Below are 15859 nucleotides of genomic sequence, written 5' to 3' on the forward strand. Positions count from 1 at the left end.
AGCAGCTGACGTTTGTCACAGTATTTCATGTTCATGCTGCAATCCATTGTTTTAAAGTTGTGCATACACAGCCCTCGGGACACCTTATTGCTTAGTGAGTATCTTTATGTTAATGCTGATGAATGTAGTTGTTGAGAGCAAGTGTTCATGTCCATCTGTGTGTATTTATTTTCCCCTTATTTTATGAGATTTCAGTCTTTTTGACGAAAGAGTGGGATTACACAGTCTGCTGCTTGTAGCCTCAAATATTCCTTAGAAAAGTTTTAAATGAAAACATTAAACTCAGTTTAGTTGGATTGCATTCTTTAATCAGCTAAGCAGTAGTTTTCATTGTTTTGTTCTTGACATGCAAAACCATTCAACTAAATAAAGTCTAAATATAAGTGAATTATTTTTGTAATGCAGTGAATTTAGGTATTCAGTGAATTGTGAGAATCGCTGGAACAAGCAAATCGGAAGGCGTTTTGTTATCTTAGTTTATGAAGCAGTTAAGGTATGATATTGTTTGTTTTGTCTGAAACTCTGATATTGACCTACATTTTAAAATTCTTACTGTAGGAGTAACAAAATATGCCTTCCTAATCAGATATTGACTCAAGCTCTTATGTCTGAGAGCAACAGCTAAAGTAAATAAAGCAAGGTTTGCCTTTTTATTGTTATTGATTCAACTTTTGGGTACTTTCAGACCATCAAACATTTCACTGTCTTCTAGCCAAGAATACACTTTTGACTTGTAGAAGATAGACTTGCTGCAGTTAATAACACTAAATGAAATGCTGGCAGAACTTTTTAAAGCAACAGAGTCACAGTTTTTGGTAAGCTTTAACCTAAATGTAAAACTAATTTTCTTTTGTTATATGTTTATTTTTTCCTCTCAATCTCAAGGTTATTGGACTCTTCATTGAAGGGGAAACACTTTTCTGAAGCATAAACCTCTTGCAGATCAGTAAGCACAGTGTTTCAACTCTATGTAGTGAGGAGACAGGTCAGATGAAACTGGAAAGGGAATTGTCTTTGAACTGTCATGGTCACTGAACTGTCACAGAATAAAATGAGAAATACAGAAAAGTGAGACATTAGAGCAGTTACAAATGATAGGAGACTATTCTGTCTATCTAGCCAATAACAATGAATTGGTCAGCAATCGAAACCCAGACGTCCCACAAGACAGGTGATAATTCTACCACTGAACCACCACTGCATCTGTAAAGACTAAAGATCAGTATGTGTCACTACCTCACATGGACCTTATTTTCATTTCTTAGCAGGTTAGCTGCTGTCAAACTTTTCATTAAATAGTATGTGAGCCAAAGCCCAGATTACATCAAAACTTCAACTCACCTGCCTCTGTGTTATTGAATGGTAGCTTTGTATCGGCAAGAGTCTTTTTGCTTTTGCCTCATAGAAAGCCAGAGTGAAGTATTGCATTGGGAATTTGTGTGTAAGTTGTTGGTTGAGGCTTCGATTCAATCCATGCCCAGACATTCATCTTTGTCACAATAAGCAGTTCTCACAAAATACTTTTATCGTCTAAAATGCTACCTGTGTTTCAGTTTCTTTTTTTAGCAAGTTTTCTGTATCTTGGTATGCTGTTTGTGTTGAATCCATATGTGTAACTAGGGTAAACAGAAGAGGAAACACTGGCATCATTTTGCTGTTCTCCACAGTTTAAGTCTCACACCAGTGCAAAACAATATTCTTGAAGCTGCTCAGGTGTGGGACAATAATTGTGGCGTTCACTTCATCATTCTTCTTCCATAACTGGAGTACTCTGTTTGCTGCAGTGTAGTTTTGTTAAGGAAATCTAGGTTTTGTCACTATTAATTTGGTATCTAATCACATTAGTTGTTCAACTTTGACAGTGGCTGTGCTGCACCATGAATACCAACCACAATATGTAAAAATGAATGTTCTGAATTTCCCCAGCTTTTAATCTGTTGAAAAATATCTCCTTGAGCATTCTGTATTCTGCATTTATAGTCCTTAAGATAATGTATGCTAAAGATTGCAAGGAAAATGCTCTCAGATCACCAATAGTTTAGCATCTACAGTATTCTGAAGCAGTAATGACCCAGTCGTATCTCACTAAAAAACACATGTGGAATATGAGGTTAAAATTGGTAGATGAGCGGAGAAGAAGACTTTATTAAGCAGTTAGGCAAAGCCAGTGTACTGGTAGCCAAAACCCTTCGGCTGAGAGTCAAAGAAAGATGGTGATCCCCCTGTGATGCAGAAAGCCAAGATGTGGGAATTATAATTTTCATGCCTTGTTAATCCAGTTTAGTTTCATTGCTTTGTGCTACACTATATTTCATTCCCCACTGTGAGTGGCCGGTGGCAGTTGTACACTCAGATTTATGGTTTGCATTTGGTTGTTAGATTGAAGAATCTCCGCACTCTACTTACCCTGCTAGATTTATAATGTCTTCATTTTAAAGCAAAGATTAAAGCCTATTTTGACACATCCGACTGACAAACAACATAGTAGAAGGACTTTTTTTTCAAGTTTTCCATTAATTTCTGTGTGCTAAAATGTTTTACTTCCACTGTTTTGTCCTTGCATGATTACACCCGTGTGAAAGTGGTGATGGGGCAGTAGGTCTGGTATTTGAGACAGGTACAGCATATACTATAAAACATACCATGTTCATATAACAAATCAATAAGAGACTTCCTTGACTGGGATGTGATTATTTTACTGAGGGGTTTTTTGTTCTTTTTATTCCCCTGTTGTGCTGCTGCTTAGTTATGTCCCTTATTGTTTGACATTTAAGCACATGTGCAAATTTAGCAAAGTTGTGGACTCAGTGGTTCTTATAACAATTTACTGTACTACGTTCTGTTCCACGTCCGTCCTAGTTATGGACATTATTTTTCAAGCATTAACCCAGTGAATTATGAGGACAAGCATTCCCAACCTTTCATTTAATTTGGCCTTCAGGGGATAGAGGTTTATTAAGTCATTGACTCTGTGTGAAGATGGTTTTCATCGTGTTGCTTCTTTAATTGTTTTTTTCTGGTTTCCCTTATATTTACCAAAAACACAATGATGGATTGATTAAACTGTAACAAAGAGGCAGGATAAAAAAATGTAGGAAATTGACACAAGAAGCCTCAGCTTATGGGCTTTTTCTTCTGTCTTCCATAGCTTTGACACATTCCCAACTTGAGCCAGGTTTTTCCAGATACTTTTATATAATAATGACGCCTTGGCTCCCAGGAGAATTGTTAATTGACTCACACACTCGGAAGAGCCAATCATGAAATTATGCTTCAATATATTAGATTGTCTGATAAAAAATAAAATCAGCATGTCTCCCTTATGAGAGCAGAAATGACAGGCAATTAGTACTTATGCAGAGGAACATTGGTCAATAGCATGCCATTTAGGTGACTTCTAAAATAAGAAAAGGAAGACAATGTCATTTTCTAAAGTGTTGTGGAGTCAGGTAGATGTAATTGGTTAGCCTCATACTGGTTATGAGGATGGAGAAAGCTTTGAGCCACAGACTGCTTGGTGTTCCAGTTTTAACATTCTTAGTTTGGGCCATTTGAAATTGTATGTTAAAGTATATGCTTTAGTCCTTGGAGAAATTGTGTTTATATTGGTCTTTTTCTCATTTTTCTTTTAAAATCATTGCACTTATTTACAGTTTCCACATGGCACATTATAAATCACATTAGGAAATGTCTATTCCAAAGTTTATACAGCATCCTGCAGATTTATACCTCTAAGTATTGTTTACATGAAATTCAATTTAAAAATCTACAATAACATTACAGTGTGTTCTTTTTATGTGATATATAGTGGCCTCCGAAGATCCTTTGCTTCCTTGGGGCATTAAAGGAAAGTAACATATGGAAGATATTCATTAGCAGCATGCATCCTCATTGTTAAGTTCAGAATGCTCTTCGAAGACAGCAGGCAAATGGTCATTCACCTCCACAGGTTTGTGGGTGGTTATAAAAGAAACTGAAAGGCTGAATCTACCACTTTCTTTTGTGGTGTCCGTTATTAAAACATTGCAAGCAAACGGTATAGTAGCAGCTCTCACAAGAATAAGATGCAAGTCTTGCCAGCACAGGCTGTAGAATAAGTGGTCTGAGAGGCAGCTGTGAAGCCAGACAACAGCCTGGTGTCAAAAACTACCATTCAAAGTTGCCTGCATGAATGTGGCATTCATTGGTGGGTTTCAAGAAAGAAAGCCTCTTCTGAGTGCGAACCACAAAACAAGATGACTCAAATCAATGGAATGAAACTATCTTATGGTCAGATGATCTAAAGTATACATTCAAATCAACAAAGGAATGGAAAACTGCACACAAAATAAATGCTGTTGACTGGACATAACAATCATAAGGCCTTTGATTCAGGACTTAATTCTACATGGAAGAATGTTAAGTTTTGATGTTTATCACCAGTGGAATCACTCTAACATTAAGGAATTTTCTCTACTAGAACATAAAAAATGTTAAGAGCACCAATTGTAACAAAACTTTGTTTCAACGTGAGCTGTTTCACAATAGCCTCTAGTTGTCTGTAGTCCTCGTGTTCACTCAACCATCTGTTTCCTACAATTGTTATATTTTCTCTTTTTTAATAATTTAGAATTACCAGTTATTTCCAACATTTTATATCCCTGTTTGCAAAACACACTAAAGATCCTCCATCCTCCAACGTGTTTTGTCAGGCCTAGCTCCCCTTTCACCAGACTTTAATCTGGGCCAGAAAATGTCCAAATGTAGATGTTCAGTGGACGATTGATACAGCTTTCACTTATACTGCCCAGACCTCTGGATTTCAAGTCAAGCACAAGAGTCTTAGACCAAATTTAGAATGCTCTAGTCAGCTCATCCTTTCACTGTCTCTGTTTTGCTGAATTTGTTCAGTGTTTCACCTGGGATCACATAGCCACAGATAATGAGTGACAATACTTGGATTTGAACAAAGGGATTTTGGGATTCTGACACTAGTTCTGTATGGCAGTCAGTATGTTTTTCCTTTACACTTAATAGAAAGCCATGCAGTGTAGTCAGGCCATTTTATTATTAGTGCTTTGTTTCTTAAATGAAGCTGGATTTTGGACATCTGTGATGTTGCGCTTTAATACTTAAGAGGGCATCCGGTGTGGTTTAAATAATAATGGAACACAATTACAGTGTCATTAGCTGCAGTTGAGTGTAGCATTTATTTACTCATTTGTCCTTTTTGGTTGGGTACGCAGTCTTTGTACCCAACCAAAAAGGACAAATGAGTAGTAAGTGACTATCTAGTGACTTTATCAATCTCGAGACCTTGAGACTGATTAGTGTAGTGTGAAGAGATTTCTTAATGCTAAACCTTTGCTCCTTGCTGATTTTGCTTAAATAATGTGAGAATTAATGAAAATTCAAGTACTGTTGCACCTGTTGCACAGCAGTACACCTAATGTGAATATTGGTCTTTCTCTCTCCCTGCATCTTTATTTTCTTTATTTTGATACAGTAGTCAAGTGACATCTTCAACTGTTTCACTGTTGAGAATTGTAGCAATAATTTTAACGGCTGTGTTTTTGAACAGATATGTTGTTAATTATATAAATATAAAAGGGACTAGGTTTGCTCTTTCACTTCTGCAAAGTTATTTAGATTTCATTATTATTTTTAAATATATGGAGGTGCACATTAATTATTGATACATCATTTAAAATAGATCTTTAAAAAAATATATTTTTCTTCTTGATTCCTGCTAAATCTTGGCCTGCATTTACTCAATGGGCACACAACCACTTTAGTCTTCAGTTCTTTTTAGAAAACATTAACATGTTAGCTTCCTGGGAGGAGTGCAGTTTATTGTACTTCCTTTTCACTCCACAATAGACTGAAAAAGCATGTGAAATTGTATGGAGTAATTGTTTCCCTTAAGTCAATATTAAATGGATTTTGTATTAAAGTCCAGAAATGAACAAAAGCAAAAACCATAACCCAATATATCTGAACCACAAATACCATTACATAACAATAACTCTCTTGATGTTCTTTTTACTTGGATAATTAGAATATTAAACTTGAAAAGTCTTAAATATTTTTAATTATTTGTACTAATATTTGACCCCAAGCACTGAGAGTTTTGTCAATTAAAGGACAACAGAATTTAATTTTACAGTTAGTAGTCTTCAGGGGAGGAGAGCTAATTAATTTGAAATATTGCTGTCAAGAGCATGAAAAATAAGCAGTGCAATGGAGTTTTTCAACACAGAGGTGGAGTGTACCTGTGTGGCTATCAAATTAAACATTGTATCCAAAAAGCAATTACAGTTCTTCAGAGTGCATTAGTACATTTTGGTAAATGCGGGAATCCAATCCAGTTCAATGATTTTCAGTCCTGGAAGAGGTTAACATAATGTGTTGGGACTTCACACTCAACCCAAGCAACAGAACCAGAGAACACAAGTGAGTTTCTCAATAAATTTTCTCGATGCAAAATAATGGCTCAATGTTAACTCTTTGTAAGAACAATAGGCAGCTCATTATGACTTACATTTGTTGGACTTCATTCATGCTATTAATGTCACTGTAAGCACTGTAAAACCATTGGTGATAAAAGAAAGAACAACAAAACTGGCCACAGTTGACTGGATGTGTGTGTAAAAACAGTTTTGACTTTAAAAAAGACATTCTTTGACACATTTTTTCATTTTATTGTCTTTTTCATGTGCAAAACTTTTTTTGATTTTGAAATTAATGACATATGGTACTATTTATGATTCATGTGAAATGCTTCTGAGATTTCCTTTGGTTTAATATACTGTAAATAATAAATAACCCCTTCTGGGAAAAGAGAAATGTTATTGCATCTAGCCACCAGGAAACAATGAGTAAAGTAAATCTGCCATCTGCCGTGGTGTAATAGCAAAAGTTGGTTAACCAGAGCAAGCTTGTATTTTTCTGACAGCAAAATGTACATACAAATATTTCTGCAGTGCCAATGACACATCAAAACAGCGACAGAAAGGATTGTAGTGGCCAGAGTGCCAAAAACCATTTAACCCTTTCTTAGGATTCATTAGATAGAAAAAAGCATGACAGTGGTCCCAAAGTAATAACTGCTGTTGCTGGAGGAAAAGCACAAGGAAAGGAAAAGCAATGTTACACAAGGATTGGTTTCATGAATGAATCTCTTCTGGAATATGGGTGGGGAGAGGAGAATGCTGGTTCAGTTTATTAAATTTAATTATTTATAAATCTCTTTCCTAATTTAGTTTTAGTAAGTGTTTCCAGGCTGGAGTTTCCTCAAGAGTTCTACTTTATGATGACTAAATATAAAAAGACAAAAAAAAGGCAGAAAAATTGAAACTTTATATTAATACGCAAGTTTTGTTTTTGTTTGAGTATCTAAGAATATTGTGCCTGGATACATCTGTTAAACAGAAATGAGCACTTTTTTTGGAAGAATTGAATTGTTGGAACTTGGCCTCAGTTTTGCTTTATTATTCTAAAATTAATTTCACATAGACATATGTTTAGAAATGATTGAACCAACATACCTAAACCCAAATCAAGTTCAGGTATGAAAAATTAATCTGTCATGAGGACACTTCAAGAAATTTTTTCTTAAAACAATTCAGTTGTTCAGGTTTCTGTGGTATGAACACAGAAAACTATTTTGCCTTCTATGATAATTTCATTGCAACAAAATGTTCTGTATAACAAAAGTTAAAGGCACATATCTAAGAGGGATGATTTGCTACAGAACAAATCATCAGTGTTAATTACCCAGTATTTTAACTCAAAGGGCTAGAGTCTTAGCCATTATTCCCTTTAGCAAGTAAATCACAAACAAATTGGGGGTACGTCTAATTTTTAAAACTCCTGCAAGAATAACTATTGGGTAGTTTGGGTTAATGTTTAAAGTCCAAATATAATTTACACCCTGCACATAAAGAGCATACTGAAACTGAATCACCTGCTGATTTCTTGATTCATGTTTAGTCATAGTTAATCAACAGCAAACCTTGATGCTAGCTGACAGCCATTTTCTCTTCAGTCAGACCGTTGTTTGTCAATTTTTGAAAAGTTTCTTATATTTTGCAAGGCAAAATGTCTATGGCTATGAAGTGCCTTTTCTTGTTGGCATTACTCTACTTGTTGGGATGACATTTTAAAATTTTGCTCATCTCACTCCATATCTATCCCCATACAACATATAAAGTTGCACACTTCACAAGATAGTGGATGTGAACTGATTCTGACAGGTAACATCCACAAACAATAGAAAGAAGTCCAACATTTTGCTTTTAAGATTTCCCTATTACTTGACTGTTAACATCCTTAGTAGTTACCCTGAGTCTAACTTAGGGCTGTAATCCTCTGCAGAAAGTGATGATCCCAGCACAGCTCAGACTGCATGTGGCCTGTTCTGTCTTTGTTAGTGCAAACCTGAATAGTTTTTCTGATTGACCAGTCACAGTAAATTACACAAATTATAATAACAAAAAATACCACCTTGCATAACTGTTAAGTGCCATTTACAGTACAGTACCTCACACTGCTAAGGAGGTTAGATAGTCAATGTTCAGCTCTTCCTTGGAGTATTCTGTTTTAGCAATAAGTCATACAATTCTCAATGTGCAGAATACTGTGCAGCTGAAATCTGAACTCCAAAACCCTTTCATCTCTATTGTGAATGTTACAAAACAAGCCAAGGTGAAACTTGATATATTGTAATAATCACAGGGTAACATTTATCTGTACCGATAGGGACGTTGGCTGTTAGAGGGTTCTGCTTATCGTTTGTTTTAGAAAACTTAACAGACCTTTAGAAAATGAATGAGCCGCCTAAAATTAGAAGGAATATTTTTTTATCCTAGTCCTAATAGACTAAATTTAAATGTTTGATGTATTTTTGAATGGTGGAATCCTGAGAGCTCTTGACTGAGAATCGAGTCTGCAATACCCATGGTAATTTAGAGACACTCCTGTCCACTCAGTCTTGAATGAACCCTACTTCAAGTCTCTTAACAAAGAGCAGAGAACAATCATTTTATGGGAAAGTCTGAATGGTAGTAGGGTGGCTTATCATTTTTATGATGCTTATGTTGTTAGTGCTGTTACTGTCTAAGTAATAGCACATGTAAAGCAACAGGAAAGACAAAATAAAATTAAGTTAAAAAATTGGAAAAAAATGTTAGTACAATTTGTATTTCTTCTTAAGATATACTGAAAAACAAAAGTAAAATGAGTTAGATTGATAATAGATTTAATCAAATATTTCAAACATAGACAGAAAATGAGCCAAATTAAAGATCAAGGATTAGTGATCCAATTCCAGCATTAAATGTGGTCCATTTACTGATGTCCCTGTGCATTAACAAAATCCTGGCAGATGTGATGCATCGACCTGAACAGACTCTTGACAGTCTGCTGTGAGATTTTCCACAAGCAGTCATCTTCAGAGGTTTAGCTGTTAATGACTGAATGCTATTGATGGCATTGGTGAGCTGCTTTCAGACAAGTTCTATTGGAATTTGGTTTGGAGAGAAGGCTGGCCACAACAAGACCTCAGTATTTTCTTAAATTTATGGCATTGTAATCCTAGCATTGTTTAGTCTTATTGTTCTACAGGATTGTCAAGGTCAGAACAGCATTCACCTACAGTATGATTAAAATTCTCCATCTCTTTCTTTGTTGCCACCTCAGATATTATCTGGCTCAAAAAAGATGCTTGTTTAGTCTCCTAGCTTTCAGTATTGCCACTGTATACTTCCAGGTCATTATCATGCAGAAAGTAAGCTTAACCATGTTGCTTATGTGCATGTTATTTGCAGTTCTTCCTAGAATTTCTTTGCTTCAGTGGAGTCTGAAAATGATTGTTGGGATGGATCTGTCAAACATGATGGCCCCTTCCCGAGAACAAGACAGGCGACACTCTGCTTTCCAGAATGTGGCGTATCCCTCAGACAGTCTGTTTACTCATTTCTCCGGATTAGACAGCTGATAGTTAGAGCAGAGGAACTCAGTGATTTTAATGTGAGTTACTGTATGTTTTTTAATACCCGCATGTACAGCTTCTTAATCAGCCCATTTTGGTAATCATAGCTCAACATAAAGAGCATACGTGGTACACTTGGTATTTTTATGAAATCGCATAATTTAGGTTTAGCATTTTGTTCTTGCAAATTAAAGCAATCAATAAACCTATCTGCTGACTGCTTGAAAGTACTGTCAATACCATTATGCTGCATCTTCATTGTGTATCACTTTATAAATGTTTGTAAAAATTTGCATACTGTTCTACTGTTCAGTTAGCTGCTGATGTTGTACAGTGAAGGTGCAGCCATCACATCTGGTATTCAGACCTCCCTGCCCACAGCTTGAATGCATTTAATCAAAGACCTAAAAGAAATGGATGAGAGAACTGGAAACATAGCAGTGGAAGATGTATGTTTCTAAAACCACCCACTTAGAATTTCTCCAGAGCCTCATCCGAGCACAGAATTATTATGGTAATTGACTTTGCTTGAATTTTCACTCAAACCTTTGTGTTTTAAATTTAAATCAGGCAGCTTATGCAACCGTATCAAGCAGACTCGTGGTGCGTGCACAGTGGTGCAAACATCACCTTGTACAAGACATTGTTGACATGCCCAGGCCAATTAGGAGTGTCTTGGCCTATAAATTTAAAAGACTCAGTGTTAGGCGGGATGAGATAACAGGCTTTAAAAGATTATTACAAACAGAAAAGCACATTTAAGCCACCCTCTCACTGAGATTTGGGTATTGTTTTTTCCCCTTGATCCTACAGCCAAAAATTCAAATTCTGTGCATATTTGTTCCTTTATTTCACAGATACTCCCTTTTAAAAAGATAATCATGGAAAATAATACATCAAAGTTGTGTGGAGTGTAGGTGTACCATTAACCTTTTACTTTATTTTGAGGGGCTGTAGTTCTTTGGTTAATACACTTAAGGTTTTTAAAACAAGAAACTCAGTAATAGAGTGATGCTGCAAGAGACTTGTATTATTGTACTGGGAATTCAAGTTTGATTTTTACTTCTTCTCATCTACAGTACAGTATGTAACTCTGTGATCCTACAGTATGTTTCTACCAATGAAAGGGATTTTAACCTTTGAAAGAAGATTCGACTTTAGTAAAACATTATTGAATTCATGGCGTGTACCACAACAGAATAAACCTTTCAAGAATTATTCCTTAAGGTTGAAGATACAGTACATTTGTAGCTTCTGTACCTACAGTACACTGTACAGTGTATGTAATTACAAAAAAAAGGCATCCTTTTCAAACCTTTAAATTGTATAAAATATATTGTATCTTGAAACAAATGTTTTAGTCATAACATGTTAGGTAATATAAAAATAGTGCTTCTGCAGTTCCTTCTAGTGTATACCTAATATTTATTGTAATTTATTTTTTGTTTGTATAAAGCACATTCCTCAGGGTGAATAAAAGTGCAGCCACTGGACTTTTAAACCATGCTGATTCTGTGAGATCCGTATCCCTAGTTGATGAAAGCAGACTTCCTGAAGGAGAATTAGGTTACGAGTCATTGATGGCTAAAATTGCAAGCTAAGAACACATGGCAATTAAAATAATACTCATTCTTTGTACACAAATCTCTTTTAAGGAAAGCCAGTTGTGTGACTGTATCATCATAAATGGGTTTGGAATTTATTTACAGACATTTACCATGCCTTATATTTTTTGTACAGCACTCTGTGTTACAAAATATTTTACTGTGAGCCTCAAGTGTAGTTTTCAGAATGAATAACTACAATAGATACAATGAAAGAAAACGGAAAAGTGTATTTTAGTCAAGTGACCAAAAATATAATAAAGAGCAGCATTCTGAGGTTGTTCATCCTTCATAAGCTTGTTCCTCTTGCATAGCTTAGCTTGAACTGTAAGACATGCTTCAATAGTACCATCTGTTAGTAAAGTTCTGCCTTATTGGAGCCATTTTATGAAGGTCCTGAGCTTCTTTTTGTGAATAAAATGCTCTTACTAGATGGGAAATTCATAACCATGATTGCAATAGAACTGTCTACCTGTAAAAGAGGATACTAGTCATTTGATGGTGCAATGAGTCCAACTGGAACAGGATCAAGAGGCAGTATTGGTTGTGACAAAAGGCAGAATGTAACTTACTGTGCCTCGTCTCTCTCACTTCATGCGAGGGGATTAGAGAGCTGGGTGAGGTGTGATAAAGGATTTAGTCTCCTCATTTTTAGCAGAGGTGGAGTCTGTTCTGCTGTCATTTGGAATAAAAAATGTGTTGGCTATCTGGCCTTCTAACATTAATCTTCTCTGCAGTGTAGGTGGCATTTATGAATGGACAATAAACTGCTTTGTGCTACAGAAGAGGAGTGTATTGTTCATGAGCAGTATAGTCTTTTTGTGAAAGCTTTATTTAGGGAGAAGTAGATGGTGTCCCATTGACAGCTTGTTGATTAATCATGCTGGAATGGATGATATTAAGAGTTCACTTGATTTTTGTTGTTGTTTTTTTGCTGTTTGAAATCATTTGAGATAATAACAGACTGTATATCAAATGAAAAAGTGGACAAGGAGAATGGTGTTGTGTGTTTAAAATAATTTGCTCAAACAGTTAGTAATTCACGAAAGGTTTTGTTCCTTTCCTAGTTGAGGAGATCAACAAATTAAGAAAACTACTAATATTCCTCCTTGATTTTTAACATTTAATTGAAAACCCAATACACAACTAATAAATCTATAATTATACAACATTGCCAGGGTTATGTGCAGCTACTGTATTCATGCAGCAGTTTGCAGTTTGCAGTTATATGAAAACATATACAGTATCAGGATGTTGAGAATGTGAGCAGCAGTGTTGTAAATTTCCCAATAGAAATATTTGTGTTTGCCTCCATCCCAACCTCCTCCCCCTTCAAAGATTCACCTTAGCTCCACAAGGGAAATGTAACACTGCCTGTAGAACTCCTTGTCTAGGAACCAGGAACATACTGTGCATGTTTCTTTTCATTTGCCTTAGACACATTTTTACATTTCAGTTCTATGTATTTATCTATTCCTTAATCTATTTAAATATTGCATGTGGAAAACTCAAACGCACTGCATTTCAGGTAAAAGCAATTTAAAATCTGTGATAAGTTCCATTGCGCAGGGGTGTGTGTGTGCTTGCACTGTAAAGCAGAACTTGATGAGCCTCAGGCTTTGAATGATCAAGTTCAGTTCATATGAAGGAGATTAACTGAGCATCACCTGTATCCCTCATCCCCCTCTTGCTGTGCAGTGTTTTTCCTTGGTAGGTCATCAAATTGGCATATGATTTTAAAATTTCAATTCACCTCACCTGTTCCAGATTTATATATAATGTATAACTCCTTAAAATTCTGAAGGACTGACATTGTGCTGCAGAATGTTCAGAGTTCTGAAGTGTTTAATAAGGAATATCAAGACCTGCCTTTTAATATGTCCTTTCAGTAGTGCGTGGACTTATGATAGTTTTAAGTGCTTTATATGAATTTGTTGTGTCTGAAATAAATGAAGCTTTTTATGCATTTTGCATCCATCATCATTTTCAACACAATCATCTCTTTTAGACTCTGCACATACTGTACTGTAGATGTACTGTATTTTCTGTAAGTGCCATTGGTTTTAAGAAGGTTAGAATCCTTGACTCCAGGGACCACTGTGCTATTCTGCATTCATGAATATAAATAGCAATATTGTTATTTTTACGTTTTTTTGTTTGTTTTGGATAATATACAGTATGGAGCTCATTGAATTCACTGCTCTTACAATGGAGTGACACTTTACCTAGAAGAAGAAATTCTCAGTACATCAAGCATTATAACAGAAGATAGCAAAATGAGATCAGTTTGTCCCATTAATCGTTACAGGTTGTGCTGTTTTTTAAAATAAATATTTTAATTGTTTTGTAGATAATGTAGATAATACATAAAAACAAGGCAGCAGGGAAGTCACATCTACACTAGAGTTAGAAATCAACATTCAAAAGAATTGTAATTTTTTAAATTGCTCCAGTGAAACTGCTTTTTAAAGAAGCAGCCTGATTGTGAATCAAGCAGTGGTTTGCCTTAAAGGAGGGAAGATTAATTGCTTGTCAGTTTTAACATTAGCAGGGCTTGAGGTTATCTATCAAAAAATGTGTAAGCTTTCAAGATATGCAAAGCTATGTTTGTAGGATTGTGTTGCTTCTCCATTCATATAATTTTCTTTAATAAAAAAGTAATGAGAAATATCCCAAATATGGAAAAAGAATATTCCTGTTTTGGGTCACCATAGGAATATATTATTTTCAGACTGTTCTGAATTTAAAGCGGTTTTATTATTATGGTCTTACAGTATGGGGTGAAAACTTAATTCGGGATGTGGTCAGTTACAGAATACTTTATCATATTTTCCCCCTCAGAGGACTAATGCTAACTGAAAGTAATGCTCATATTCTTGTTATTATTTACAATAACATCAACATCTGCAACAACAATACTTAGGTTTATATAGCACATTTCATCCCAAAGGACAGTACAGCAAAATATAATATTAACTTTAGTTAAATTTCTCTCAAGTGGGTACTGATCAAATTCATTTTCTGATTTTCTGGTTGTTATTATTAATACATTATTAATAGAATACTACAATAGTGCAGAATATTGTTCAGCAAGCATGGTTAGAATACACCATATGTTTATAGTGCCGTAAAAGATTTGCTGATACTGTAGCTCTTTTTGTGGTCAGTTAAATTGAGTGCTATAAAAAATTATGGCAATGGTATGCTTGGTCCTTTTATATATATGAGATACTTTTGCCTTCAGAACTGCTTTTCTGTGTGCTCCAAAAATGCAACTGCCATGCCTCTAACATAACTTTCTCATCTTCCCAAACATGGCTTTCCTACATGGGTGCAATTATCCCTTTGTTTTTAGGATTTAGAGGGTGTTTCACAAGAGCTCAGTTGCTGTCTGCTGCCATTTAAAATCCACAGTCCTGGAGAGACATGGGTGAGCTCTTGCTTTTGAGAGGTTTGTCAAAGTAATCATGTATTTTTACTTAAACCTTTTGTCTCCTAGGTAACAGCATCTTACATTCAGCTGCAGACAGTGTGACCAGTGCAGTACAGAAAGCTAGTCAGGCCCTGAACGAACGCGGGGAGAGATTAGGGCGAGCAGAAGAGAAGACGGGCGACATGATGAACAGTGCCCAGCAGTTTGCAGAAACGGCACATAAGGTGAGACCCTTTTTTATAACTTTCAATTCCCTATTCTAGTTTTCCAAGTGGTGTGGGGAAGCCGTTTCAATGCAATAACACTCATTTTTCTCCTTCCATCATGCAGAATAAAGGTAAGAAAATGACAGAAGGCATCACAAGTTTCTTTCCATAAGTGAAGATCGTCTTCTTCACTCTGAAACTCTTGCATCCCACAGCTCTTGTTATAAAACAATTGTTCTTTAACCCCGATGATAAAATAGCCTCCTCAGCTGCAACAGATTATGAAGTTGTTAGTAATGTACACTTATTACATATTGTTAAATAAAAAATATACCTCAGATTGCTTTAATATTAAAACGAATACTTGACTTTGAAAACATTGAAAAATATTTCTTCCCCTTTGCCTTCCATTCATATCTTAGACGCAAATTATTTGTAATCCATGAAGATTGTGTTGTCTCTGTTGTACTGTTTTTAGTAAATGTCTTGCAGTATTCATAGCAGTTTTAAAGCGTCTGGTGATGTTGCATCTCTTCAATGATGGTATTTAATTTGGCTGGAACATTTTTTGATGCTAGCCACTGGTACTCAGCACTTTCTTGCTAAGGTCAGTGGAGCTGCTGAGCTTGGTATAAACAGGATGTCA

General features: G+C 35.6%; 1 protein-coding gene across 8 annotated transcripts in view; it reads left to right on the forward strand.

Annotated features, from left to right (window-relative positions):
* stxbp6 (syntaxin binding protein 6 (amisyn)) overlaps window positions 1-15859 on the forward strand; it is a 109462-nt gene that overhangs the window by 80721 nt on the left and 12882 nt on the right. For all 8 annotated transcript variants that reach the window (XM_088648328.1, XM_088648335.1, XM_088648334.1 and 5 more), the window contains exon 5: window positions 15074-15231. In XM_088648328.1, coding sequence (XP_088504454.1) covers window positions 15074-15231 — 158 coding nt within the window. The remainder of the gene's footprint in view (window positions 1-15073; window positions 15232-15859) is intronic.

Source organism: Lepisosteus platostomus, chromosome 10 (assembly GCF_059453375.1).
Source record: "Lepisosteus platostomus isolate fLepPlt1 chromosome 10, fLepPlt1.hap1, whole genome shotgun sequence".
Lineage (NCBI taxonomy): Eukaryota > Metazoa > Chordata > Actinopteri > Semionotiformes > Lepisosteidae > Lepisosteus > Lepisosteus platostomus.